Source organism: Drosophila pseudoobscura, chromosome X (genome assembly GCF_009870125.1).
Source record: "Drosophila pseudoobscura strain MV-25-SWS-2005 chromosome X, UCI_Dpse_MV25, whole genome shotgun sequence".
Taxonomy (NCBI): domain Eukaryota; kingdom Metazoa; phylum Arthropoda; class Insecta; order Diptera; family Drosophilidae; genus Drosophila; species Drosophila pseudoobscura.
The window spans coordinates 61,991,217-62,011,685 of NC_046683.1; the positions used below are offsets into that span (position 1 = coordinate 61,991,217).

At 45.1% G+C, this 20,469-nt stretch overlaps 1 protein-coding gene across 1 annotated transcript; it reads left to right on the forward strand.

The window, feature by feature from the left end:
• The first annotated feature begins 204 nt into the window (after positions 1–204).
• Mkp3 (Mitogen-activated protein kinase phosphatase 3) lies at positions 205–19,607 on the forward strand. The gene is made up of 5 exons (XM_001352889.4): positions 205–1,512; positions 17,622–17,739; positions 17,816–18,029; positions 18,093–18,228; positions 18,294–19,607. Exons 1-5 carry the CDS (start codon positions 1,119–1,121, stop codon positions 18,824–18,826), a joined length of 1,395 nt encoding a protein of 464 aa, XP_001352925.4. The 5' UTR covers positions 205–1,118; the 3' UTR covers positions 18,827–19,607.
• Positions 19,608–20,469: the final 862 nt, after the last annotated feature.

Sequence of the window (20,469 nt, forward strand, 5' to 3'; positions counted from 1 at the left end):
ACCACCGCGCATCACCTCACCGTGTTTGATCAAGAATATGCTGTGGCTGTTTGCAAGCAATGTTAAGAATGGGGTGGCTGCACGTTGTGTGCGTTGAATTTTCTGGGCCGTTTTGCCTGTTGTCCATACCCTGTTTTTTCCTCAGCCACACACGTTTGTTGCCGAGCAACATTTTTAGCTACATTTGAAGGCGGGCGGATTTGAAAGAACGGCCTTGCCGCCCCAAAGTATCTCACAAATGTATCTCTCACATGTATCTCGGCCTCGCGGAAGGAAACAACAGACAACGGAAAGAAAAATAGTGTCGAGTTTTGTTTCTGAACTCAGAAAAGTCCGTTGATATATCCCACAAAAATATCCATTGATATATTGGCAAACGAAATATATTATCAAACAAAAAAATATATACATATACCAATTGAACATACCTACAGCGCGCTTTGATATCGCTCCACCGCTGTCGTCGTCAGGTTGTTGGGGCTCCACCACGCACACGTTTAGAATCGGTGTATCGGAACGGGCCGTTCGTTCGGTCTCCACACACTCATACAGCTGCAGCGATACATACATACACACGGTTGTGATTTGGCGCGGACCTGTATGCGTGATGAATGTGAAGCCTACAACAAAATAAAAGAAATCAGAGTAAAAGAAAACAGAATACAAAACACACAGAAAACAGTGAAACAGTAAAACATTGAATATTCCATTTTTGTTAAGTTCTTAAATGAAACAAAACTAAAGTCTCTTTTGGATTTCCCGTATTTTTTTTCGTGTGTGTGAGTGTGTTTGTGTGCGGAAGCAAACCAGAAAGGGGAACAGCAACAAAAGCAAAGCAGCAGAAGAAGAAGAAAGAACCAGAAAGAAAGAAAAAAATGTGCGGCAGTTCGAAGAAGAAGCCAAAGCAGATGATGTAAACTTTGTTGTAACCAAAACTTGGACAGAGAGCGGGAAAGCGAAAGAGAGAGAGAGAGAGAGAGTGAGAAACGAACTCTAGAAAAGAACACTCAGACGGATTTGTCTTCCCCCCACCTACTACTACTGCACCTACTACTCCTCCATCGACTTCAATTTTTTTTTGTGAGAGTGCAAGTGTGTGAGAAAGAGAGCTTTCTACAATGCCAGAAACGGAGCACGAAAGCTGCAGCAAAGAGTGGCTCCAGGTCCAGCTGCGCTCTCTGGACGCCAAGGAGCTGATCCTGCTCGACTGCCGCGGCTCCCACGAGTACAGCGAATCGCATATCCGTGGCGCCGTCAATCTGTGCATTCCCAGCATTGTGCTGCGGCGCCTGGCCACCGGCAAGATCGATCTGGCCTCCACCATCAAGTCGCCGGATCTGAAGGATCGCATCCAGACGGGCTACAAGCTCTGCCTCTTCATTCTCTACAACGGCGAGGGCGTGGCCGGACAGCAGGATGTGGCCGGAGCCGGGATGGGGGCCAACGATTCGATTATCAATATCTTGCACCGCCGCCTCAAGCAGGACGGATGTCGCGTGGTCGCACTGCAAGGTGAGTTCCCCCCACAAACCCACACCCGCACCCTCCACCGCCCCGCGCCCCCATTAATCATCCACAGACATTCCATTCCTAGAAGTATTATTTATTTATGTTTCCCCCCGGCACTGCCTATTCCCATAAATAAACATTTTCGTGGATTCCTCTTATTTTTTCCCCCTGTATTTTTTTGTGTTTTTTTTTGCGGAAAAGAACGTCCGATCCGATCCGATCGGATCGGATCTTATACGCCGGAAGGGGGGAAAGGAGAAATTCTATAAATTGCTGAAAGATGTAATTCGCACTGCTCTCTGTTGATAAGCGGTCTGACTGCCTGCCACATATAGACATACATAGACACAGATTAGAACCCGCATATATGTATGTACATACGTGCATACATACTTATGTATGTATGTGGAATATGCAGCACACCCAGATCACGACTTTCTATACTGCCCCGTCGGCGTCTGGGGATTTAAATAGATTTCACCTTCTTGAACTTGTTTTCGGTGTGTGACACCGCGACTCGTTTTGATTGATGGAACCATTATATAAGAACACAAATTTATGAATATGTATAGACGATGAGGAAATGCCACTGATGATATGATGATATGTATTTATGGAAATATCATATCATACATACATATTTGTGGGTATTCTGCAATGCAATGCATTAAGTAGACTCCCTGAAACTTATTTTTTATGCACCGATACAGGAATCTCTACAAGAAGTTTTCCTTATCGGAAATCCGCAATCCATATTCAAATTCGCAATAATTTTATTCCAGCGAGTGGCGAACCGATTTATGCAGAAATGTATTTATAAATATATTTTTGCTGCTGCTTCTGCAGCTGCTTCTCCTTCTTTAGGTTCCATATCAATTAAATTATATTTAAATTAAGGGGGAGATTAGGGAAGTCGTAAATAAAAACAAAACAAAACAAAGCAAAGCAAAGCAAAGAGCTTTTCCCACTATTGTTGACTAGGTTTCTGTCTGTGTCTGTTTGTGTCTGTGTGTCTATGTGTCTGTGGGCCTGTGTATTGTTCCCATAGATCTCCTCTGCGTTCTGTCATTCATTCATTCAGAAAAATGTCACTGGGCTCTGGAGACTCCGACTCTCATGATTCAAAGCCATACATATACAGACAAAGAATCAGATACATACAGTACGTATGCACATATATACCATATATATTATGTACATCATTATCTGACTTGACTGACTGACTGACTGTGTGGCTTCATTTTTATTTTTATCACTTCAATTTCCGTTCTCCCACAAGCAAACCCCCCAATTGGGTGTGTGTGTGTGTATGTGTGTGTTTTGTACCCCCTGGGGCTCTAACCCCCATACACAAAAGCTGCTCAGATCCGGCGTACACACGTTCGCTGCTCCGTCTGCCCTGTCTGCTCTTTTCTGCTCCATTCAGAGCGTCGTGTCGTCTCTGCCAATATCGCAAATTGACAATAGAGCATCCCATGCCCAACCCCTTCCCCATTCCCCTGCCTTTTTGTTTGTCGATTTCATTTGATGGAAACAGAACTGAAACTGGAAAGGCCAACAAATTAGCATAACATAAATCCACATACTACTAGACGTCTATCGTGTCTATGACGTCAAGAACCCACAAAAATGGTACAGGACTGTACAGAAATCTACCTGTGGCACACACACACACGCACGCACAAACATACACACACAGGTAATTAGGAAAATTGTGTCCCGGAAAACGATTGTTTTACGACTGGGCAATACCATGGAAACACCCGAGATGATCCGAAATAAAAACCGATCCGATCCGATCCTCTTGACATTTGCCCAAAAAGAAAACGAACAAAGGAACAAAGGAAGAAAGGAGGAGGGGACAGTGGGAGAGCGTGAAAATCCTGTGTCACCTTTTAAAGGATTTTGCCTTCGTTGAAGTGTTCCTTAATGATCGTCGAAATGGTAAATGAATTTTCTCTGCTCTTCAGTCTGCTGAATGGACGGATCTGTCCTGTCGGTTATCTATCTATCTACACATTTATGGTTGTACATGCATATATTCCAGCCTTTATGAAATTTTCCACAAATGCAATAAAAGCAATTTCACAATTTGCCAAAAACGAAACGAATATGGTTTCCCGTATGTGTATGTACATAAAATGTTTGCTGCGGTTTTATCTTATCGTTGGGTGGGTCCGGTGGGTCTCTGAAGAGGGGACCGGGACCCAGAATGTGTTTTATGGCATGCAAAATGCATAAAAAATAGCCGGGCGGGTGGGATACGAGGAGGAAGCATTGTGGCGACACAGATACAGATGCAGATACAGATATGTATGTACGTGGCAGAGTATTTCGGTTACATCTATCTATAAGTATTGGATATGGTTCGACTTTGGAATGAACGTTTGTGGCAGGAAGTGGCAGAAGAATACTATAGATAAGAATGGTTGCCAAGCCCGTTGAACCCATTGAATAGAATACTCCTTTGGGCACATGAACCATTTTTAAAGTATAGACCAGAGCGTATACATACCCTCCGAAGCCTTGTAATCATCTGTTTCATCAGCTAATGCTCCACTCTCTTTCTGTTTCTCCCTTTCTCCCCCTCTTTCTCTCGCTTATATCCTATTTTCTTTGTTCTGTTCAAGTTTGAAATATATCCCCCTGTAAGAGGCTTAGGGTGGACTAAAGTTTCGCGAAAAACTGTGGTCCAGTCCTTGTTGTACCCATCAACTTTTTGCCGCAAGAAACCGCCCCATGTTCCCCCAGCCACCCCCTTGTGGCAAGGGAACTATATGCCGCTAATTAACCTTGAAATTCAATCAAGTCCAGGCAATTATGGGGCTCTTTGTGGCCTGTCCCGTCCCTGGGATGCTGCTGTTACGACCAGATTCCGGTTCCAGGACCAGGACGATGAAAACATTATCAAGTCCGTGGGGCGGGGGGGAGCGATGGGGGAAAATGCATAATGCATGTCGCTCGGATTGGCTCCAGTTTCCAGCTGATGTAGAATTCACTTTAATTAAATGCCACTTTGTATGCATTTCTCGGAATTAAAACAATTAAGATGGGGCCAACTAGGGCAACCATCCAGCCATGCATATAGGAAAGGCAGATATATATACTACATACTATATATATATATATATATATACATATATATACTTATATGTGGTTCTAAAAAGCATTATGTATTCCATAAACTAAGCATTTCCGTTGACAGAATTTAATTCAATTAGATTTAGCAGAGTTTCAAACCATTTCATTCCATTCCACTGATCGGGCGCTCTCTTTTTTTGGAGAGTGGAGAGGGAGTCAATGAACGATGCAGTTTCGAGAGAGTGGTGTCTGTCTGCTCGTTTTTGTCTCTCTTCCTCTCTTCTCTCTCGTGTTTTTATGGCCAGAGGCGGATACAAAGCTCTCTACACTGTCCGCTGTCCGTCTCCACGTTGATCGCTGGACCGTCTTCTTGCGGCGACCCTTTTATAGAAATTGAACTCGAGCTGCTGCTGCTGCTGCTGATGCTGCTGCGCCTGCGCCATAAAAAACCACTTCAACTCGAGCTCTGGCCACCGCATTTCCACGCATTGCATTGCATTGCATTGGAGTACGGCTTTTCCCCCAACTGGCTTTTCTCTCCTCTACATATTTGTGTGTGGCAGCCACATGGGAGAGTTGTTTGCCTCATTTGCTGTTTTTAACGAATTTGTTGAACAAGTTTTTGTTTTTTTCTTTGGTTTATTTTTTGGGCCTAAGCAATTTTCACAATTTTTTCCATCTGCGAGTGAAAATCAGTCGCAAACACGTGGCATCTCCATCTCCCAACATCATCATCAACCAACCAAGGCCACAGCCGAATCGACCGAATCTCTCATTACGATTTCATGATAATTCATCACAAAAGCTAGTGGGCTCCCATCCACGGCTTCCCCTCGCCGCTCACTCCGCTGCCCGTCGCTGATGGCTGCTGCCTCATTGAGGGGCAACAGACTACTCTGCCAACTGGTCTGCCTTCACCGACAGAAAACAGAAAAACAACAGCAACAGAAATAACTGAGAGAAACAGTTGGCCCGATTGCCCCACCAAAACCACCTACGTGCCAAAAGTCGCTGGGCTCCAAATTTGTTCAACTGAGATTCGTTGCACAGTGGGCAGAAGCGGGTCAATAAGTGGAAATACTAAATAGAGCTTTCGTTCAAGTTTTGTTCCATTAAAGTGTTGCTCTTCTAGCTCCCACCTGGCCCACTGTGCCCACAGTTGTTGTCTTTGTCGTAGGCCCACAGAGAGGGAGAGACAGAGAGATAGTTGGACATCTCTCTCTCCTCCATTGGTGTTGGCGTCAGCATCTTATAAAGTAATCAGCGAGAGAGGGACAGAACGATGGGAGTAGGGGGAGCCAGAGTAGGGGGAAGGAAGACGACGGTAAGAACAACAAGCAGGGCGTTGGACAACAGTTAGAGCTGCGTCGCGTCTGCGAATGCAGTGGTGAGAGGGAAGAGAGAAGCTGAGGGGTGGAGGGGTGGACTGATCGCTGCAGCCTACGGCCAAAATTTGTTGTTGCTGTTGCAGCAGCAGTAGATTTGGGTCAAAGTTTGTGTGGGCTTTAATTAAGCAGGCGTTGAGTAGACGCGAGTGCCCGCAACGACGGCGTCGACGACTAACTAACGGCGAGTCCCACATCGAAGCCATTTGGCATCGATTCCGATTCTGCGAATGGCAATGTGACGGTGGGGGCGGGGGGGGCTCTCTGCCAATGCCTGTGCAGAGGCTGTGCAAATATTTGCAGCAATACTACTAGCAATAACAACAATGACTTCCGGTCAGATTATGTGCGGGCGAGACCCGCCTTCCACTCGCTGTCTTTTCTGCCCCTCCATCTCCATCTCTCCCTTTCCCTCCCGTTTGCTTTGTCGCCTGCATACCTCAGCGTCCAAAGAGCGGAAGTTTGCAGGGCGCGCATTTAACACATAAACACCAACAGAGGAGACTATCCTCCTCGGGAGTCGCACACTTGATACCCTAGCAGATTGATCGCCCTTATGGCTGCAGTCATATGCGATCTTGGAGACTTACACACTGAGCTAGAAAGGAGGGGTGTAGCAAGGAAATCAAAGGCGCATTGCAAATGGCAGACAGGGATAGCAACAGAGCCAGAGACAGTCAGTGGCGGCGGGACGGTACCCTTCATTCACTTTGCTTCTTCTGCCGTTGCCTTTTTGCCTTGTCGGCGGGGGACGGACGGACGCGTAAATTGTTGTATTCTTGGAATTAGCAAACAGCAGCGGCAGCAACAGCAACAGAAACAACAAAGCCAATCGTTTTGTCTGCCTTTGTCGCGTCGCAAAAAGGAAGAGCAACATAAAGAACGAATGGCTAGAGGGAGCAGGAAAGAGGAACGAGGAAGGGGGGGCATCAAAATGAAATGGAGCTAAAAGTTGTAGTCCGTCGGTGAATGGTGGACGGGGGGCGAAGGGGAGCGAGAACGCTGCTGCTGTGCGCTTGCATGCATAAATCTACAGTAATAGCAATAACAACACGAACACAGCAACAGGAAGAGCAAGAGCAAACAGGCATAAGCAAAAAAAAAAAAAAGAGATGGATAAGGAGAAGCAACAACAACAACAACATGAACGCATTTCATCAAAGTGCAAATTAGCAACAGATTCCAAAACGGAGAACGAGCCACGGAACAGAAGTTTACCCATAGATGATGGGTGGAGAGGGGTGAAGCGGTGAAGATGAGCGCAGCAGAATGAAAGAATGGAATGGAGGATTGTGGTTTTGCCGACTTTATGTGTGGTTCGTGTCTGTGCTTATGCAATGGAGCAGGGCAGTCCCGTACAAGGGGGGGAAGGGCAGGGCAGGGTGTAGGGCCAATCGGAAAAGGGTACCTTGGGGATAACTTGACTTTTATATGAAGGAATTTAATTTCAACAAGCTGCTGGCAAAGGTACAGACAAACGTACAAATAGAGAAAGCAGCACTTCCGCACTTAAACTTTTTATGCTAGCATGCATTGCCTCTGCTATACCAGAACTCGATTTTACTACCTCCCACTAAAACAACCAAAGACGAACATAAGAGCATTTCCCAAAAGGTCATTGCCAAGTCGTTGCGACTCTGAGCATTCATTTCTGTTTACTCTTCCCTGGTTCTTCTGCTCTTCTCTCTCTGCCTTCGCATATCAATATGGCAAGCAGTGTGTGGTGTGCCATCTCCTTTTCTCGCACTCCTTGACCCCTTTCGCAAGTTAACTGCACCATTCTCTGCCCCTCGCTCGCACACTCGAATGGCATTGCTTGAGCCCCTTGATAGTTGGCTCCTTCGGCTACTTCTTCTTCTTCGACGACTACTGCCTCTGGTGTTTTTTTTCTGGTCTTTCTTTGTCTTCCTCTTTGACCGGCGGCGGCGGGGGCCTGTGTCAACGAGGCAGCAGCAGAATCAGAAGCATGCTGGGGTGTCTCTTGTTAGAGAGAAGCACTATACTGTCTCTCCCCCCTCTGCCGCCGTTCCTCTTGCCGCTTACTTCTTCAGGCAGTGTGCATTTTTAATGCAATTCCAACAAAAGAGATACAAATATCTCGCGAGATATTGCGAGAGAGAATAACCATTTTTTTCTTTCTAAGTTCTAATATTAAAATTTTTCCAATTTGAATTTCTCTTTGCGCTGAAATTGAGATACTGCTAAATATTGGTAATTTTTCAAACCTCCTCATTACGGCATGCATTCGAGATTTTCATTTCCTCATATTCAATATTTATGAAACGCTTGGACCTCTGCCTCAAGTCCATTCCTCTTTAGGGAACCTTCTGCTCCATCCGCTCTCCTCCATTCCATTCCATTCCATTCTCTTCTCTTCTCTCGACCTTCTCTTTCCCCGGTCCGTTTATGCCATTTCAAAGCCAAATGAAATTCAACGCACGTTGCTCAATGGCGTCGTCGCATATCGCGGAGTTGTAGAATGCTACCGTATAAATGTTCCTGTCGTTCCCCCCTTCCTTTTATTATTGGACTGCCCAGCGGGTCGCCTATGTTGGGACGAGACTGTCAGGAGGAGACTGTCACTGGGAATGGAATGGGAATGGGACTGGGACTGGGACTGGGACTGCGGATCGGGAGTTGGACCAAAGTGCGTTTTACGTATTATTATGCAAAAGTAGCTGTGCCCCAGGGTACCCCTGCTGTGGATGTTCCAACAGAAAATCAATACAAATGTACAGTAGGATGGTTCGATGGGAAATTATCTCCTGGGAAAGGAAGAGTAATCTCCTATCTACCATAAATGGCATGTCCCCCCACTCAATAGAGCTTTCATCCTTATGTGTGTGTGTGTGTGTGTGTGTACATCTCTCCACGTGTCCTTTCACTGTATCGCCTGCCGCTTGCACTTGTTGCATGCCCCGGGGTCTGAGGATTCCATCTGCAATTACGGGACAGCCAGGAGTAGCAACAGGAAGCTGCACATTAAACTTGACCCCATTTGCAAAGCTTCACCCCAAAACACACTCACACACACACATCCAACAAAAATTCCAAGAATACAGTTACAAAGCTCGCCCACGCACAAGAACACACACACACACACACACACACACACACACACATACAAACAAACACTCATACAGGCCCTTCAATTATCCGGGATTTGATTTCGTGTGCATTGAGCGAACTCTGTGGGCTCTGGACACACTGAATATTCCTTTTGAAATACTCTCTCTCTACGCGGCGTTGCCGAATTTCATTTACGGCAAAATATAATTAATTAATAATGCGGCTTCCAGAGTAGCGCAGCGCAAAAAGGGATCTAGAATCGGGACTGGGACTGGGGCTGAGGTTGGGCCTGGGACTGGGTCTTGGTTCCTGGGTCCTGGGTCCTGGGTTAATGCTGCCAAAGCTGCGGCTTCCTGCTATTTATAGCTCACAGCTCCCCAAGGACGGCAGACTTTTGCGCCGGGGAAGAGCGCCAGAGCGGGGAGAGGGTCATGGAGTACAGGGGGGTGGGGGCGTTTTTTGGGGCGTGCCTAGAACAAAATTAGGTTTTTGCTTATTTACATTTTGATTGATTGGCATACGCAATTTGACATTTTGGCCAGAATCCAAGAGTGGATGCCAAAGGTAAGCCTTACCCCAGCACAAGCGCCAGCGCCAGCCTCCGACGCTGCCTCCCCACGCACACAGCCCTAACCCCCTCCCGCCCTGCGCAGAACCATTAGAGACGGGTGTCCCCTCAATTCGGGGACACGATGTTTGGGGGCTTACACGTTTATTTTGAGTTCAATTGAGTTGACAAAACGGTAGGTGTGTGGGGGGTGGGTGGCTGGGTGCGAGGATAACTAGGTACACATGTACCGGTACTCTCGTGCCTGTGCCGCTGGGGAGTAATTGAAGATATCCTGCAAATTTGGCCTAGCTCCTGTGGAAAATTTAATTGCTGAAAAGCTCATCAAATATCAACAAAAGCTTGGGAAAACAATTTCCAAGAAGAAGGGAATGTTTTTCGAGGGGTCTGTAGGGTATAATTTGTGTGTCGAGTACACTTTTCCTGGGCTTTAAATTTGAGTCCCAAATAAGGGAAATGGAACACCTCTAAACACAGGGTGCACAACACACTGTTCTCGTTCTTTGGGCACCACCCCCCTGTTATTCATTCAGCAAATCATCCGTCCCCCGCACTTGGCCCCCAAGAGATGCCCACATGATGTCTCATCGGCGGCCATTAGCATGTACAACGATGTAGAACGGCATTCGGCGGCCTGGCCTCCTAACTATGTAAATATGTACATATGTATGTATGTATGTAGCTTATTTAACTATCCATTCAGGCCGCAGAGCACTATACTATTGAGTGAGTGCCCGCCCAACTGATTAACTGAAGAACTGATGCGCTGACTAACCTGCCTCGCCACTCCTCTTCTCTGCTCTCCTCTCCTCTGTCTATCCCATTCTCCTGTTGCGCCTGGCCTGCAATGCGGAAGTGCCAACAACAATGACTGCAAAATATGTAGCTAAAAGAAACACACAAAACACAACTCGCGAATATCGAAGCTGTAAATACCCTTTGCAGAGTTTTTGGTTCCCGATTGAGATACGATTCCTGGCTTGGATCGTTGGTTTAGTAGAAGTTAACAAGGAATATATGTATGTGCCTAGGTATTTGCGCTTCCATTTGTGCTGCACCAACTGAGCCATGAAGTGATCACACTCTCTGAAAGGGTATTTAAAAGAGTCAATTATGTCGTACGTCCGTTTGGTGGCTATTTAACTTATTGCTCTCTCTCTCTTTGTCTCTTCTTCTCCCACGCTCTCTCGTTCTCTATCTGCTAGTGGCCCCGACCTCCCCTCTCGCCTTGAATTGCAGCAAATTGAGTCGAAAAAAAGAAGGCAAATTGAATGAAAGAATGAATGAATGAATGAATGAAATGGAATAAAAGTGGACTTTAACTACTTGTGGGGTTCGGTCCGTCGGCCTCTCATTCCCTCATTTGTCATGCAAATTTAATGTTTTTGTTGCTGGAGCTGCTGTTGTTGCTGCACTACGTTTTCGAATAAATAGTTGCGTGCAATCTCTCTCTCTCTCTCGCTCTCTGCGCCGCCAACAGTGCTTTTATTCGCCATCTCTTTTGGTTATTTCTTTCTTCATTATGGCTCCTGGGTTTTCCATTCATAAAAAAACATTTTTTGGCTTGGAAGGCGGTGTGGCCTGGCGGCTTATGTAAAAGGAAAAACTCTTTCACTTTTCCACCACCACCCATGCAAGCGCACACATGCTCCGCAGCTGCGGTGTCCGCTAGAGAGGGGCGAAGGCGGGACATCAGGTGCAGCGGAAAAAGCTACATGCGCCTGTGGTTTATGTCACCGCTAAAACCGTTGTCTGCCCGCGCCTTCGGTTTTTTCTGATACTCTTCCAGGGGATATTACGGGAGATGATGGGAAGTCTTTAAAGTAGATAAATAGTGTATCCAAAGCTTCGATGTTGAAGCTCTTGTTTTTGCTTTCCACTCCGCTCCACTCGAATATTTTTGCTTGTGGGCGAGGCACACATTTATTAAGAATTTTATGTTATTTCTGTTGTTGCTGCAAATGCTCTCTGTCCCTCCCTCTGTCTCTGTGTCGAATACATTTTAAGCTGCGTTCATTTTTGGTTTTATTTTATAGCCGTGGGCGGGGAATTTCCAGAGGGGCAGGTTGTGCCGCCACTGTGGGGGCAGCAGCAGCAGCAGCCTCCACCTTCTCTCAGTAGCAGCAGTGCCAAAAGCTGGGACTCTGAGCCGGAGGCTGGGGCATTACGTCAGGTGCCCAAAAAGGTACAGTGGGTCGCATAGCCAGAAAATGTGTTAAATATCTTGAATAAAGGGTTTTCCATACTCTACTCCTTTGACTCTCAAGTTTCTCAAAAACCTATACCTATACCATGTCTATCAATCAATTTCACAGTCGAAACTTTTTGATTGATCATCTTTGAACTTTCATCATTTCCATAGCTCTCAAGGCCCCCTCCTCCTCCTCCTCCTCCTCCTCGTCTAGTGTATCCCCCGTTTGTTTCATAAACTTTGGATGTGTAATATTTGCACAAATGTCAGTTCTTATATGCATACGCGTGACCCATACCGACCCCCTCGCCCCCGGGCCAGGGCCGCCGGCACGGACTCGGGCATGGACCCCCAAGGGCATTTCAAGTGCAGCTCGAAGTAAACTTGGATGTCTGACATTTCGCCAGAGAGTCTCCGCCCCACCTACAACTCCGCCCCGCCCCGCCCTGGCCCCTTTCTATTCACATCAATCAATCATGGTGTAATCAATCAACTTCCGTTCGCGGGAGTAGTTAAAATGTCAACTTTGTGTGGGTTTTATACCGAAACGAACGACCCAAAAGTTGATTAAGAAATTAGTTGATGGAAAATTGCATTGGCATTGCAGAGGAAAAGGAAAAGTACAAGTAAGAAAAGTTCTACAGGCGAAAGTTGCGACGGGCATTAATATTCAACCCCCCCCCCCCCACACCAAGTGCTTTTGATTGCACTTTTGTTTATGCCTTCGGACGGGGAAAATGGGGGAAAAATGTGTGCTCCAAAAATAAGCAAAAGAAGAGGCATAAAAAGTAGTTGCTTTTTTTTCTTTTTTTTTTGGTGTGGGAGGGGGGGTGGAGATGAGAAATGTAAACAAAATTGGGGCCATGTTGTTGTCGGTGGGTGGGGGGGAGGCGGTTTTGGTATATGCATATGGCTAATGGATATGGGGCCACAGAATATTTCTCTGTGTATTGTACATACGTATTTTTATGACTCTTTTTCTCCCCCCGTTCCAGTTCCATCTTCGAGACCCGGGAATTGTGTCTGTACGGACGGACAACGCCGGCGACGACGACGACGACGACGACGACTACTGACTCATTGACAAATAGCATTGAACTGCAGGCGGACGTTGTCGTTGTCGCTGTCGTTCCCGGTATGGTCTGGTTTTTCATTCATGAGCCAGCGGCAGCAGAGGCCCCATTCCGGACACCCCATTTGCTCCCTTCCACACATACGTGTATTTGTATATGTATTTATAGTATCTGTATCTGTCATTGTGTAATGCACGGCCGGAATGCATTTGCCAGAGACCCACAAGAGCCTACACATTTTCTCCCCTGCCCTGCCCTGCCACACCATGCGTATGCGTAATATTGATTTCCTCAACTTTCCTCCCTCCCTCCCCATCCTGTCTCATTTTTGTATACTTTTCGAAATCCCTATGACAAACAACATTTCAAAACTTCAACAAAAAAGAAAAACTGAGCTGAAAAGTCCACACACACACACACGCACACACACACAAAAGGGGAAAATGTTGTGTGGGGCGGAAGGGAATTTTTGAGTGCTGTATGGCGTGAGTGATTAAAAAGGAATTATTCGACTTGGGGCAGAGATTCGAAAAATGTGATAAAATGTAAAATGAATGTGGCCGGGAAAATAATCCAAAAAGAACAGAGATTACGAAAATCATATGAAATATTTGGGAGTTTTTATACGTACGTAAATACCATACATATATATCTATATGGAAAATGAATGGACAAGCCATTGAAAATTCCTCAAAAGAAAATATAATGCATAGAATTTCCGTTCCTTTTTGGAGAAAAACAAAAGATTATACTCATAGATGGGAAACCAGTTAAACACTATGACAAATGATGTCCTGGTGTCCTGGCACTGCAGCATAAGCTTGAGAAAAAATACCATAAAATACTGGAAAAGTAACAGAACAGAAATATATGTATATATGAAGAAAACACGGTAGACAAATGCCAGGAAAAAGTTTTCTGAAAGAAATGAATGCTTGTGTTCATTCAAGGATAATAAGGATATGATATTATAGCCTGTCTAAAGCAGGCTTCGGGCTTCAGGCTTCAGACTTCGTCAGTTTCCACATCGACAAACAGAACATCCGTCTGCTCTCTCCCTGGAGAACTTTGGAATCTGTTTAAACAAATCTATAAATATAGAAATGTTAATGTGGAAATGTGGAAATGTGAAAATGTGGAAATGTGGAAATGTGTTCAATGGTTGATTGCTTTGTGTCATGTGTTTAGCTTCATGCATGTGTGGCGTTGCTGTTGGGGCTTCCGGTTTCGGTTTCTGTTTCTGTTGTGTTTTTTCCATGGAATCCATCAATGGGGGCCCACACGGACGTACGTGCCGGTGGGTGTGGGGGGGCTGCGACGGGTGGGTTCTGTTTTTCGAGGTTTTGGATTCCCTGCATCTGGCGTGCGCGTGGGCGTGTCGTGTATTCCCCTTAAGGAATCTGCGTCATCTAAGCCACAAAAAACAAAACAAAAACAAAAACAAAAAACAAACGCCCTCAGAATGGGGCAAACCATATAAGGGTTCTCCTTATCCCCCCACCACCACCCACACCACCTCTCTTAACGCATCTTTGAACCACTTGGCTAACTGTTTTTATGCGGCAAAATAGAGAAAAGGTTGAGAGCAACAAAAACAAAAAAGAAAGAAGCAACGCGCACGCCTACGTCATATCCGTTGGTTTTGGTCAGCAAAAGGGGGGCGGGGGGCATATGTATGTATGTATAATAGGGGTATGGGGGGAGGGGGCCTGAAGTGTGGTACCTGTGAATGAATAGAGCTTTCTGTGTGGGTGTGTGTGTGTGTATCTGTATCTGTATCTGTATCTGTATCTGCGTGTATACCCAGCGAGAAGTGAGCCAAAAGTTATTTAACTCACGTTTTGCCTTTGCTCTTTTTGCTGTTGTTGTTTTTGATAAACGAAGCGAAGCGAAAAGAGCGTGGGGGGGGGCGGGAAGGTTGGGGGGGAGTTGCAGATAAGAGTCCCCGTGAAGTGAAAAGTAAAAACAACAAAAAGAGTATCTATACTATATAATTAAAAACAAACAAATAAATGAGTGCCCGTAGCGGCAGCAGCAGCAGAAGCAGAAAAACAATGAATGAGCCGTGGCTCAAATCGTTCAACGGTGAAACTGCGGTGGAAAAAACGTATCGTTACTCTCCAGCGTTTTGTTTTATTTTTCAATATGTGTATACTCTTTGGATCCCCTTTCCGGGGAAGACAGAAGGACAGAAGAACAGCAAGGAATTGCTGATCAATTTAAATACATACAGATGCACAGGATCTGTATGGTAGATTTCCTCGGGGAAAAGGAAATTCTGGCAATTTTATAACATTTTCCGGTATTTTGTATAGTATTTTTGTTAGTAGTTTTGCGTAAAAAGTGATATTTCAATTGGAAAATGGTATTTTTCTGGTTTATTTCTGGCCATTTAGCAGTTTTTGTGTGTTATAATTGTCTTACTTTCTGGTATATATCCAGTATTTAAGTGGAATTTTCACCTAGAAATATTAGTTGGGAAATGGTACTTTTCAGGTATTTTTCTAGTATTTACCTGGCAGGTTTGCCCTAGAAAAACTTGTGTCCATGTCGGATCACCATAGAAAGACCATCCTGAAAGAGAAAAACAGTTTTATAGGAAAACAATATATAAAATATAAAAAATCCATCAATAATCGAAGAACTTTTCAAATATATTTTCTTCGTTGTCTTTGAAGTGTATCCCCGGCTTCGGCCATTTGGAAAGAGCTCTGGTTTATTTTTTTGTTCTATAAATATTGTATGTAGGTAATAATTATCAACAATAGCTAAAACAAATTGGTGACATTGTGGGCGAGGCTGGGAGAGATGAGCTGAGACTTTTGTGGGTGGGTGAGTATCCACAATATTGTTTGTGTGTGCTCCGCTCAGGTGTGTGCGTGTGTGTGTGTGTGTGTGTTGGGTGGAGATGCCGAAATCCGGTTTTCAGAAACAAATATGAAATATGTACAAATCTGTATTCCAAAAGCCCCTTTTCGGTTTACGCTTTGTTGAGCTTTTTTCAAGTTTACAAGTTTTGTTGTTGTTTTTGTTGTTTTCAAACGTTTTGAAGGTCGTTTTGCACTGTGTGTTTCTGTGGTTTTGTTTCGCTCTTTTTGCCCATTTGTGTGTGTGATGTGAACTCATCAATGAAACAATCCCAAACACACAAAAGCCACTCACAAGTGTCACACAAAAAAAAAACAACACACACACTGATATATAGTATCTCTGTTTATATATAAGCCATATGAGGGCATAAACGTGGAGTCGTGGAGGAGGAGGAGTGGAGGGAGAAGATGGGGGAAACAATTGCCATATGGGTATCTATATGATATGATATGGTATGATAGTATGATTGTTTGGGTTTTACAGTGGGGAAAGTTTCCTATAGAGCGGTAGAGCGGTAGAGCGGTAGAGGTAGTGATCTAATGGGCTCTGGCAGAAGGGAAGCGGGGGTTACGGTTACGGTTGCGGGATAGGGATAGAGATGGATCCCACCTATGTCTGTGGAGGAAGAAACTTTTGGTAGAGAATTTGGATACTTTTTGTGCGGTATCTTTCATGGATTTCAGTAAATGTGCCCTAGAAACCCATCGTTTTAAAGGAAATCTGTTTAATATTGCACTTTATTTTATTGATTTTTCCGTCAAAGATTCCAGACAAGAGGAAAACGGTCAATCAAGGATATTAATTAACTTTTCTAATAGCGATATCAGAAGGTTTCATTGCCAAGGTCGACTTCCTCCCCCCCCCCACACACACACACAGACATCCATCCACAATGTGATGGAACCTTTCAGCCATTCAGGGGAACTGCAGCACAGAGGAGTTGTTTGAGCAGGAAATTGCTTTCAAATGCAGTTTGTGCCTGTCAGAGGGCCGAGTGGATGGGTATTCCCATGGCCATGGCAGCCATGGCAGTCCACCCTCGCCGCCCGGCCACCGCTCCCGCCCCGGCCCCCGCTTATCCTCCTATCACGTTCCTTTAATGCCTCGTATGCCGTGCCGTATCTTGAGCTATTTTTAAAAGTCTCGCAGTTGCAGTTGCAGTTGCAAGTTTCCAGTGCGTATACCACCCGTTGCACGGCCTGCGCCAAGATAACTGATGAAAAACTGTTGGTATTTCCATTTCCATTTCCCTTGTGTCTTGTGCCTTGTGCCTGGTGGTCGACTTCCTCATCAATTTGCGATTTCGCATTTAATATGCAGCAAGTAGAAAATTGTGGACTTCCGGTTTCTATTATGCTGCTGCCTGCTGCGCGGATGACGATTCCCAGACCAAACACAAAAAAGGCGGCAGGCAGCACTACACTTCCGTTCGATATGGCCATAGTCGTCGCACTTCCGTTTCCAATTGCAGAAAGAGATAGAGAGAGGGGGAAAAAGAGACACGAATGCTCTCCTCCCCACCCCTTTCTTGTGGCTGGTTTTCTTTTTATGAATGGACGATTCGCTTGCAAGAATTTCACGCATACTTGAGCGAGGGGCGGACCAGTGGGGGTGGGGAGTGGAGAGTGGAGAGTGGGGGTTAATAGCTGCAACATGTGGTGGAGAAGGTGTTGTCTTACCAAAGATCCAAAACCGCGCCACACTTGGCCAAGCATAACGAACGTCGGGCATTCCAGAGGATGGCCTCTCATATGACAAAACAGCATAACGACAAACCCAAAAGAGGAATGCCCTGCCCCCAGGGGGAGCGAGGCACATTCTAAAGTTTCTCAACCATTTCTCAAACTCAATCTCTCTTTCTCTTTCTGTTTCAGATGGCTTTTCCAGTTTTCGCTTAGCATTTCCGGAATGGTGCGAGGATGACAGCCAGGCGCAGAACAAAGAGATGGAATCTAGTCGCAATGTCCAGACCGATCAGTTAATGGGCCTCAGGTAGGTCCCGAACTCATCTAGAATTCGCAGAAGTCGCGGACTAACCACCCATTCCATTCAATTCAATTCCGTTTAGATCCCTACGCATTTCCACACCGCATTCCGATTCCGCCTGCAGCAGTTCGGCCGAGTCCTCGGACTGTGAGAGCACCACCCATCATCATCATCACCATCATCATCATCATCATAGCTATAATGAGGCGCCCGTGGAGATAATACCAGGCCTTCTGTTCCTGGGCAATGTCACCCACAGCGGCGACTCGAAGGCATTGCAAAAGTACAACATTAAGGTGAGTGAGTCCCACAGGATGGTCAGGCAGCCAGCCCTCTTCAAACGACCCTCTCTCTTTCAGTATGTGTTGAATGTGACACCGGATTTGCCGAACGAGTTTGAAAAATCGGGCATCATCAAGTATCTGCAAATACCGATTACCGATCATTATTCACAGGACTTGGCCATGCATTTCCCAGATGCCATACAGTTTATAGGTAAGCCGATCCATCCCAACCGATCTAGAGCTGTCTGGAGCTAATCTTCTGTTCCATCTCCATAGAGGAAGCGCGCTCTGCGAACTCGGCGGTGCTGGTCCACTGCCTGGCTGGCGTTTCGCGCTCGGTGACCGTGACGCTCGCCTATTTGATGCACACGCGCGGCCTCAGCCTCAACGACGCCTTCATGATGGTGCGCGACAGGAAGCCGGATGTCTCGCCCAATTTCCATTTCATGCAGCAGCTGCAGTCCTTTGAAAGTCAGCTGCGACTCAGTCCTGGCGATGGCCAGCCCATGGACGAGGGCAACTGCGGCGGCATGATGGGTGGCATGGGGGGACCCCCGGTGGGCTTGGGCCTGGCTCCCGTTGGCAGCTCTGTCTCGAATTCGGTATTGATGGCCAATCCCAGTGTGGTTGCCTCCCGTTGCGGCGGTCGCGGCTCCAAGTTCTCGTGCAACTGCATTGCTGCCGACTGCAAGTGCATGCAGACCGGCGGCTTTATGGCTGCCCATTTGGCCAAGGCCACTGGTGTATCGCCGGACTCGGGCATTGAGTTTGATCGCTGGACACCATCCTCGGACACGGGTCTCAAATGAGACCAGCTGCTGGGTGGGAAGAGTTTTGTGCTGCCGCCAAGTCAGGAGATTCTATTAGGAGGAGCAGGAGCAGGAGCAGGAGCCGTTGCAGCCACATCGCCACCGCCATGCTGCATCTATCTGTCGGCCAGCGACAACATGTCGCCGGCCAGCACCACCAGCTCATCCACATCGACCACAACCACCGCGGAGGCGGTGTCTGTGGTGGAGGTGGTGCAGCGGGACGATCAGATGCAGCTGGAAATGATGGCCGACGAGGAGCAGCTACAGGAGGAACAAGATGCTGCACAAGATGCTGCTCCTAATGGGAATGCGTTCTAGGATGCGTTCTTGACGAAAAGAAAATAGACAAAGCGTTTTCCTACACACACACACACACACCTACAAACACATACATATGAGCAGCCTATATAAATGGGGGTAAACTCCTTCAAATGCCACTTGGATACGAAATAAAAACAAAGAATATCTCCCCGTCTTTGACGACATTGAAGCATCCAAGTGAAAGAATACCCATAAAAAATAACTAGAATTAATATTAATAATATACGTATATATTAATAATAAATTTAATATTTGGTACATTTCTAAGGTCTAAATGCAGCAAAATAATGTCTTGCAACAAACAAACAAAATCCAATGTTATCCACACAACACACACACAAACACAGACACACAGAAAGAGTAAAAAATATATAAAATATATTTATATATGTATACTATACACCCCACCCCCACCCCATTGTACATGTTTGTATTTAACTCCTAAGCCAAGTCAAAATAATAATAATAATAATATTATATGGGAGCGAAAACCACAAAAAAAACACACAAAAAACAAAAAAGAAAGCAAAAAGCTAATGGAAAAAACTAAATGTAATATTGAATGGTATTTTTTTTTTTTTTTTTGGTTTATTTTGTTGCTGTGGACGCGTAGTTTTATTTGTAATTTTTAAATGTAAAATGTACTAAAAAAAAAAGAAAAGAAAACTCGAACGTCGTTTATATGTATATGTAAATGTGAAACTGTTATACACAATGGAACCCCCCCCCCTTCCCAACACTAATATACATATATAAGTAATACATAAAGATATATCTATCATATGTATATGTAACTATTGAATGCCAAGTCATATTTAAGTTTAAAGTAAACTAAAAATCCCGAATATCGAAGAAGAATTTTTAAAATTGAAGCAAACAAAAACAAAAATATAAATACAAAAACCAACTAAAACGAAGAAAAAGAAAATAAAATACAAACAACAAATTTGCACAACACAAAAAGATATAAAAGAAAAGGAAAAGAACATAAACCTCCACAAAAGGAGAGAAACCCCTACCCCATAAATTGCCAAGGGTCTGAGGGGGATGGTTGCACAGGATGCTGCAGAACAGAGCAAAGGTAAATCCCATATTCTAGATCGTAAGACAAAGAAGCAAATGATATTCTAAACAAACAAACAAACAAAAAATAAAAATAAAGAAATGTTATTGTTGGAAAACAGCGAATAGGAAGGATAAGGAATGGTTTGTTAAATATATATTTAGGATATATATAGATATAGTGGTAGGTCGGCTGTTTTTCCCCACAGACAGGCAATGTTGGTACAAAATTTTATCAGGTGACGTTTAACAACAAA

Bases quoted from the DNA above. Each gene is read 5' to 3' on its own strand.
- Mkp3 (XM_001352889.4), top strand. From the start codon at position 1,119: ATGCCAGAAACGGAGCACGAAAGCTGCAGCAAAGAGTGGCTCCAGGTC. The intron at 17,740-17,815 runs GTAGGTCCCGAA...AATTCCGTTTAG, and splicing joins GATCAGTTAATGGGCCTCAG to ATCCCTACGCATTTCCACAC. The intron at 18,229-18,293 runs GTAAGCCGATCC...CCATCTCCATAG, and splicing joins AGATGCCATACAGTTTATAG to AGGAAGCGCGCTCTGCGAAC.